Consider the following 9,459-nt stretch of genomic DNA (forward strand, 5'->3'; position numbering starts at 1 on the left):
GATTTGTAAAGAAGAATGTCGGAGGATTTCGATATAAGCCAAGAGGAGACTGGTTTTCCTTTGCTAAAGTAAGGAAACTTTGCTTCCTTTGCTCCTGTAAACAAACGTTGGTTTTCACGAGACTCACTGGCGCATGCGCAACGCCGACGTCTTACGTCATCCACCCGTGTACAACTGTTGGCGCAAGCTAGATTAAAGTGATCATTACGTTTTGAATATAGATATTTTTCTTACAAAAATGCATCGATTAGCTACAGGAGGCCTTTGTTCACGCCCCCGGAGCCGTGTGAGGCACTTTTTATTATGGATGGATGCGCTTTATTTCACTTCTTTTGGACTGATGCACTGCAACACCCGCTGACTGCCATTAAACAGCTTGAAAGAGCAAAGTCAATTTTTAATGTAACTCCGATTGGATTCATCTGAACGAAGGAAGTCACATATGCCTAGGATGGCTTGAGGGTGAGTAAATAATGGGCTAATTTTCATTTTTGGGTGAACTAACCCTTTAACTTAGTGATTGCTTACGTGGTGTAAATGACTTTCAACCAGCATAAAAAAATATTTTTGTACCAAATCACCTATCCTGCCTTTAAGAGCAGAATATAATCACCCCCTGTAAATTGTGAGTGTTTCACACTAAAGTGTTTTTAACAAGTCATTGTTATTTTTGTCCTATAGGGCACTCTGAAGGAAAGAACTCTGAAGAACCTAGACAAGTACGTGATTAAAGATGTAAGTAGTAATTACGTATGTATATATTGTTTTTTTCTCAAATCGCCTGAGAGAAAACCTTGCTAATCATCATTAATGCTATATGAATAGAGGTATTTGTATGTGCCAAAAGACTCATTCATATATGTATCATTTTGTCTAGCCTCGTCTTCCTGTGTTACTGAGCCGCATCAAAGAGGTCGCCAAAGTGTTCCTGGCCACCAACAGCGACTTCAGTTACACCGAGGTAAGAAGAGCGCCGGCCCCCTAGAAATAATTTAAACTGCCACTGACAGGCTGCATATCATTGCACGCTATCATTAATATTCATAATTCATTTTTAATCACGCTGCATTACATCTTTTCTCAAATTAGGCAATTATGAAATACTTACTGGATTTTCCATCTGGCTCTAAGGTAAGCAGCATGATCATGTTTACTCTGAGAAATGGCTTGTGACTGTTCTTGATCGCACACATAAAGATATTCCAATTCTGAAATGACTCACGTTGTCTAGAACCCCAAGAAACTGTGGCGCTCATACTTTGATCTGGTGGTGGTGGACACGAAGAAGCCCTTGTTCTTTGCAGGGGGGACAGTGTTACGACAGGTAGACACGGTGAGTTATTAATGTTGTGTGCACTGCTACAAACACACAGAAAAAGCTTTGCACTCTTTTAAATAAAGCATTTATTCAGGCAAAAAGGGGGAGTAAAAACTATTATACCTGATTATTTCATTCATAACAATGAGAATATGGGTGAATCTGAAGCCTGTCAAGACCCTATTTTACCAGAAAAAAGAAAACATTTAGAAACATTACAAATACACTACAAATGCAAACATTACACTTTGGGTAAAGTGCATTCCCCCCCCATTTCTCTTTGCAGTGAATTAAAAAGTTTTGTTCTCAGTAACATAAATCCTTCCATTATGTTAAAAATATTATTACCTTTAAATATGCTGATTATAATACAATTGTGTCCAAGAAAAGATGATATAGTTGATATGTCATACAAATGGTCTAAAATGATATAAATGATTATATTATAAAATGTTATTTTATTATAAAATAATAAAAATCTCTATGCTATATGGGGTGACATAAAACCTAGACGTTTCATGATTTTTGCTGCTTAATATTTTTGTGGATTATTTTTTGTGACACATTACCATTCAAAAGTTTGAGGTAAGTACAATTTAAAAATATATATATATATATTTCTTAAATATTCTGCAAGGAGGCATTAAATTGTTCAAAAGTGACAGTCAAAACATTTATAATGTTACAAATGATTTTTATTTTAAATGAATGCTGTTTTTTTTACTTTCTATTAATCAAAGAATCCAAAAAAAAAATAATGTAGCACGGTTTCCACAAAAATATGAAGCAGCACAATTATTTTCAACATTGATAATTTTTTTTTTTTCAAGATTCTTGAGCATCAAATCTGCATATTAGAATGATTTCTGAAGTATCATGTGACACTGAAGACTCTGGTAATGGCTGCTGAAAATTCAGCTTTGCATCACAGAAATAAATGACATGTTAAAATATATTCAAATAGAAAACTGTTATTTTCAATTAAAATAATATTTAACAATATTACTGCATGTTTGATCAAATAAATGCAGCCTTGGTTAAAAAAAAACAAACAAACCAACAACCCCAAATGCTGAGCGGTAGTATATTAGTAACATTGTAAGCTATGTTGTTTCATTAACATTGAGTCACTTTGAGTTTAGTGAAATATCAGCAAACATCTAAGTGTGGATTGCACTTAAATCTCATCATTCTTCTTTTGTAGGACACTGGGAAGCTGCGTATCGGCACATACACCGGAAACCTTCAGCATGGGACAGTGTATTCTGGAGGTACTCAGATGTTCTTCTCATCAGGATCTGTTTGCTATGCTTGCACGAATGCACTCCTTTGGCTTATATCAGTTATCCTTATTCAACCCCTTTCTTAGGATCTTCTGACATTGTCTGTGATTTGCTGGATGTTATGGGGAAAGACATCCTCTATGTGGGGGATCACATCTTTGGCGATATCCTCAAGTCAAAGAAACGTCAAGGCTGGAAGACTTTCCTGGTGGTTCCTGAGCTTGTGAAGGAGCTGCACGTGTGGGCCGACAAAGCCAGTGAGTGTGTCTAATAAAATACCTTTAATATTTAGTTTTTTTTTTTTTTATAAAGAATGGCTGAAAATACTGTCTTTTTATAGGTATGTTTGAGGAGTTAAAACATCTTGACATCTTCCTTGCAGAATTATATCAGTGAGTATGATTTCGTCTCACATAGGTGCAATACTTGACATGATTGATAGATAGATGGCGCAAAGAGGGCTGTTCTTAGTTGACATTAATTCGATTTTTCTTTTTATTATAGAAAATGTGTTAGATTATATTATATCGGCTTTTATGTTATAATTCAAGACATTATTTTGTCTCTTTATGAACTTTTTTTCTGGACGACAAAACCTGAAACGCACACAAACAAACATCAACATCGAATGAACGTTTCATCTGACCTCTCATTCTATCCATCAGGCATTTGGACAGTGGAAGTCAAGAGTGCCCAGATATTAGTGCAATTCAGAACAGGATAAAGGTGAGCTCTGAGGATCATCTCGTACTTTACTCTGATGTTTTCCCATCGAATGCTGCGTTCCAAGTCCTCCTGGGACGTTCGCACTTACGAGTTGACAAGTCGTAATTACGACGTCAGGTGCGTTCAAGTCAGTTTAGTCAGCACAAGATGGCGGTGTACCTTCTTTTAATAAATGACAAGAAAATACAACAGGGTCTGTTAACTCTGCTTATAGAAAATGAAGAGCAAAAAATTCGCATCAGGTGTGTTTTTCACCTATAGGTGCAAAAATGATAGCATTTTTTTACTTGGATTTCATTAACTAGCTGCGTAACAAGAACATGACCAATTTAAATTTATAGGACAACTAAACTATCAATTTAAACAAAAATTTACCGTCAACTACAGACGTTGCATCCATCGATTCCGCCATGTTTCTCATTGACACGCCCCCAACTCGGAAACTCGGGGCTTAAAGAAAGTTTCGAGTTTCCCACTCGTAACAACGACTTTGTGGTAGCGTTCATGTGCGTTCAACTCGTAAATACGATCTATCCAACATGACTTGAACGCACCATAACTTCTTGCTCTTCATGCAAAATATCCAGAATTTTGTTTATACCAAAGAACCTCTAAAGTACTGGAACTGTTATAATAAAGTTGTTCATTTGTGTTTCAGATGGTGACGTATGGCATGGATCTGTGCTATGGAAAAGTGGGCAGTCTTTTACGCTGTGGTTCCACAAAAACCCTCTTTGCCAGTCAGTTACTGCGCTATGCGGATATATACTCTACCTCCTGCCTCAACCTCCTAAACTACCCCTTCAGCTACCTCTTCAGAGCCCCTCTTGTCCTGGTAAGCCTGTCCTGCCTAACGATATTGGAATATCATTGTTTTGTTTTGTCTTATTAATTATAAATATTCATATATCAGTAAATATCATGAAACAGGTGCTGGTGTTTTGTCTTTATTTTGACTGAATGTTGCAGCTGCCACATGAGGCCGCTGTGGAGTCTCAGACTAAAGAGTAGATCACAGAGCTGTCAGAGCACGTGCTCAAAACCACCAGCATCAAGGTTTGAACGGCACAATCACTTCATTTTTCATTCTCATAATTCTGTTATATATTTTGACGTATTGTTGTATTCCTAAAATGCATTACACCCAAACATCAAGTGTTACAATATTGTCCTCCCGTGTTTTCTGTTTTAAATTGAGGTTTTATTTTCCTTTTCTAAATATTAAAGTGATTTACATCATTACATCTTTCCCACACAGCGGCAATGTGAGTGTGAAGACGGTGACTGTGGACAAGAAGATAATTGTGCCCAAAATAATCCACCTACCTCCACAGAGACATGAGGACGGAGTTCTTTCTCTTTTTACTGCTCTAAATATGAGCTTTTTATCAAGTGTGCATATGTTTCACTTTAACATTTTCCAATCCTGCCTTTAAACTGTGTATTTATGTGGTTGATTTGCAGTATTAGCTTTAACTTGAGTATGATTCTGGCAGGTAATTGTGAGTAAAAGGAATTTGCCAAGTTTTTTGTGATGTTAACAAGTTATTTAAGTTAACAGCTTTTGTGTTGTTATGTGTAAAGCAAGTGTAAAATCTTTATTTAACCATTTTATAAAACTTTTATATTCAGTGTGTTTAATTTAAGACCTTTGATAGAATGTAACTCAGTCTTTTGTCCGTCAGTCATGAATGCATGAAAACTGAAGAACTGGGTTGCAGGATTTTGAAGTCAAATGTTTATTTGCATATGTTTATAATGTCTCCTCCCATGTGACAGAATCCCATACAATAATGCAGGGATTGACATATAATTAAGTAGAAAGTAAGTTTAAAAATGTTTCTGATTTAATAGGCCTATATTTATGCATTTACAAGCTATTTTTCATAAGCATACTGAAAAAAAATATTAAAAGCACTATATTTTAGACGTTGTCATTTATTTATAATTTGATTGAACTCATGAATTATTATTAAGACACGTGTAAAAGTTAATTTCCTGTTGTAATGAGTTAAACTAGAGTCGGTTCCTGCAACTTATCAACGGTATAAAGATAAGGAACTGTATTAAATCGACAAATTCGGTGATTAAATACGCAAGTAAAAAAAAGTTTAATCTATGGCGTGTAAATTAATCAACAAATGGACATCTTCAGGAAAATCTCTGTAGCTGTCCGTAAGATGGCGGCAAAGACTTAGTGTGCGCACGACCTGACAAGGAAGACCTTTCCTTTCACCATAATCAGCTACTGTTAGAACATAATTAGAAAATCATCACTGACTTTGACTTTGTATAAAAGGGTAAACAGCTCGTTTTTAATAAGCCGCTACTCTCTTCATGCAGATCTCGCGCTAATTTGTCTTAATTTCCGTTGCTTCGACCAATTTAACCAGAGAGGAGCGATAACCTGGCGAACAGTATAAACATGATAAATTATTAATGACCAAATGAACATTTATTACTACAGATGTCGATACCTACAATGATAATCATAAATGTAAAGGTATGGAAACAGGTTGCTCCTACTGTGCAAATCAAGCGTTATTAAGTACGATATAACTCAAAGAATAGCGTGTTATTTACATTCAAAACGAAGAGTTTAAATTCACAGAGGCCTGTGTGTGAATCACGCTTAACAAACCCTTTCCACGAACACAGCACGTGAGGCATTTAGAGCAACACAGATCGTGAGAACTATTTTAAACTATTATTGCTTAACTTTAACCTATAGCGGTCCATTCAAATGGTGATTTTGGCCTGTCTTGACCTTCATGACTGAATCTAACAGTAACATCATAAAACAAACATCATTTTGACAATGAATTCATTACAGTACAATCTTTTAATAATAAAAAAAAAAAATCTAGCCTATATCTTAATTTAGCATTCAAGCCTGTTACTGCATGAGTTTACTTCTATTATGGAAAAACATTCCTAATGAAATAACATTACATAGCATGCCATGCAGTAAATGTCTGACTTCCTCAAACTGTAGTGTTGACTGCATTTGTCAAGCAAAACCATTCAAAAGAAAAATTATAAAACTAATATTTTTCTTTAAATTATGGAAGCACTAGTTCAACATTACCTACAAACCAACATTTAGCAGACCAAATAAAAATGTTTATTGTAAGAAAACTTAAGTTTAATAATCAACATTTACACTTTGAGACTTTGAGATCATTCTGAGGTTAAATACATATTTAAAATCATAACATGAAATATTTTATTAGCTATGATACCGTTTTTGAAATCAAATCTTTACATAGCTATGACAGTAAACACTGGAATCTAACAATGCCTTGGAAAAAAAACAGTTAATCTTTAAAAAATGAAGCATAGCTATACATAAACCCATATAGGAAATAAAAGAGTTATCAAAAAAGCATGTTCTAAACTCCTAAAACATTGGTGTTTCATATTTTAGAGCAGTCACTGCAATTTATGAAAGAAATCAATTAAATCTGTATGTGGGGGTGTGTGTGAAAAAAATCAGATGTAACCCCCTTTGTAATCCTTAACATTTTCATAAGTAACTGTAATTTAATTACACATTTTTTCTCAGTAACTGTAACTGATTACAATTACTTTTATTTTGTAATTAAATTATGTAATTCCGTTACATGTAACTAGTTACTACCCAACACTGGCTAAACCCTTAGTATGGATTGATTGCCCTTTGACTTTAACTGGGTCTAGTATCACACAGACTCAATTTCAAACAGATCCAGCTAAAATTCAGTTTCTACATCACAAATAACAATGCAGTGGTTTTAAGACACCAGACCTCCTTCATACCCATATTCTGGCAGCTTGACAATCCTGGGGCTTATAAAACGATTCGAGTCAAAGCTTTAATAACACTTTTAAATGTTTAACTCAAGTGGTCTTTGACCCTTTTTGAGTGACCTTCAAATGAAACACTGGAGTGCAATTTAGTGGTAATCAACTTGTTGCATCATGTTCAACCATCAAGCCAAAACAAGGTGTAACCGATATTAAAACCAAACACACTCGCACATTTGTTTTGTTTTTTTCTCCATAATCAAAAAAGCAGTTGTGACATTAGATTAAAGTATACAGGTGAGCTGATTATTGAGCAATCTGTTTATGAGAAGCGAAAGCATCCTGCACTCTTAAAAATTCAAGTTTTTCACTCTTAAGAAAGGGGGTCTTCGCAGTGGTTCCACAGAGTTTTGGTTCTTAAAAGAAGTCATTTTTTTCTTAGCGTGTGTAGAACATTTTAATCTAAAGAACCCCTTTCCACTATTAAACAAAAACATTTTGTCCAATGGAATTATTCCATGAAGGTTCTTCATGAAACCACAGATGTCAATAAAGAAACTTTATTTTCTTTTTTTTAAAAGAGAACTTTGTAGAATGGAAAGATTCTTAATGTTAAAGGTTATTCATGAAACCACAGATTTCCTTTTTAGAACCTTTATTTTTAAGAATGCTTATGTCCATGAGGAACCTTCAACATCCATGGAATCTTTCCATTCTACAAACAATTATTTAAAAAAATAAAGGTTCTTTACTGCCACATTGATGGTTCCACGAAGAACCTTTAACATGCATGTAACCTTTCCGACAAAAAGTTCTTTAAAGTGGAAAAAGGTTCTTTAGATTTTTAAAATGTTCTTCACACCAAGAAGAGAATGATTCTTTTAAGAACTATTCACTGAAAGGTTCTTTAGGGAACTAAAAATGGTTCTTCTATGGCATTGTTGCAAAAACTCCTTTTTGAAACTTTATTTTTAAGAGTGATATAATGGAAAAACGTTCTTTCAATTATTAAAACGTTCTTCACACCGAGTTAAAAAATGGTTCTTTTAAAAACAGTTCACTGAAAGGTTCTTGAAAGCAAAAATGGCACTTCAACCATCTGAAAACCCCTTTAGGAAGTTTTATTTTGAAGAGTGTGGTGATGTCCCGTATGATAGCGCCACAGACACATATCATCACCCATTCCTCACATTCCACTATTTCCCAGCAACCTTTGCAAACGTGCCCCGACAAGTCACAGTCATTACTGAAGTGGTTGAGGTGCTCCAGAGTTTCCCACCTCAATGGATAAACAGGGCTGAGATTTAACCCCAGGCGTATTCCTAAATTTACGCTACTGCTTTGGTGCAAAACCGACTTTGATAAACAAAATTTCATCGCAGACACTTTTTATCACTAAAGAGCTGATTACGACACGTTTACAGCCTTCACATGTAGAGTTTCTTGCGAAGTTATGATAATAGAGTAACCTATGCTTCTTCAACTTCACAAAGTCAACAACAGCATATTCGTATAGATATGGGGCAAGTACAGACACCTTGTGTAGCGACTCGCCCCGCTTATATAGGCCCGATGATTCCGAGCCTATAGGGTTGATTCACGCAGTTATGTTAAGGACTGTCTCAGCAATGCCGAGAGACACGTTTAGCAGTCCTGGGCCCCTCTCCTGACCATCCCCCACCCCTGGACTTGCCTCCCTACATTCCACTGAAAACATTCCCTTCCCCCTGCTAACCTGCGACAAGGGAGGGTCCGACCCATGCACCTTTATTCAGCCCTTTAGCTCCAATCGAAGCCTCGCGCAATGACGCGATAACTGAGGGAAATGGCAAGGCCGCCGAAACAAATGAGGCCTGAACTCAGAACTCAAGTCCAAAAAGAACTGATTTTATTTCTCAAACACATGCGTTACAACAGTTACAGACGGAGGTTAGCCTATGTAAGGGGACAATCCGCCACTTGTTTCCTAGGGGTCCCGTGAGTGTTGAGCATATCAGAGGCTAAATGCTATGACAATACTATTGCACTGCTAAGAATGGATGGTACAGTAGTGCAACATCGTCAGAGCAGCTGACCTCAGCACATCAGCACGTGGACAGAGGGACAGCCATCTTCTCTGACCACCGACTGCTTGCCCTCAACTCCTCATATTAACTCAAACTGGCGTCTTCCTCCTTATCAGCAAGAATATATATTTAAAAAACGAATAAATATTTTTCAAATTATTTTCAATAAAAATAATAATTTACATAGGCCTTTTGCAATATAGATAGATAGATAGATAGACAGATATAGATAGATAGATAGCAAAAGGCCTATGTAAATCATTATTTTTATTGAAATGTG

At 35.8% G+C, this 9,459-nt stretch overlaps 1 protein-coding gene across 1 annotated transcript in view; it reads left to right on the forward strand.

The window, feature by feature from the left end:
* Positions 1-5,214, forward strand: part of LOC107687927 (cytosolic purine 5'-nucleotidase-like) — a 14,727-nt gene extending 9,513 nt beyond the window's left edge. Inside the window, exons 8-18 of the mRNA XM_016485418.1 lie at positions 682-735; positions 878-961; positions 1,090-1,131; positions 1,232-1,333; positions 2,523-2,589; positions 2,688-2,858; positions 2,942-2,993; positions 3,267-3,327; positions 3,986-4,162; positions 4,297-4,383; positions 4,586-5,214. Of these exons, the coding sequence (XP_016340904.1) occupies positions 682-735; positions 878-961; positions 1,090-1,131; positions 1,232-1,333; positions 2,523-2,589; positions 2,688-2,858; positions 2,942-2,993; positions 3,267-3,327; positions 3,986-4,162; positions 4,297-4,338 (852 nt within the window). The 3' untranslated portion in view covers positions 4,339-4,383; positions 4,586-5,214. The remainder of the gene's footprint in view (positions 1-681; positions 736-877; positions 962-1,089; positions 1,132-1,231; positions 1,334-2,522; positions 2,590-2,687; positions 2,859-2,941; positions 2,994-3,266; positions 3,328-3,985; positions 4,163-4,296; positions 4,384-4,585) is intronic.
* Positions 5,215-9,459: the final 4,245 nt, after the last annotated feature.

Source organism: Sinocyclocheilus anshuiensis, unplaced genomic scaffold, assembly GCF_001515605.1.
Source record: "Sinocyclocheilus anshuiensis isolate Anshui unplaced genomic scaffold, SAMN03320099.WGS_v1.1 scaffold205, whole genome shotgun sequence".
Lineage (NCBI taxonomy): Eukaryota > Metazoa > Chordata > Actinopteri > Cypriniformes > Cyprinidae > Sinocyclocheilus > Sinocyclocheilus anshuiensis.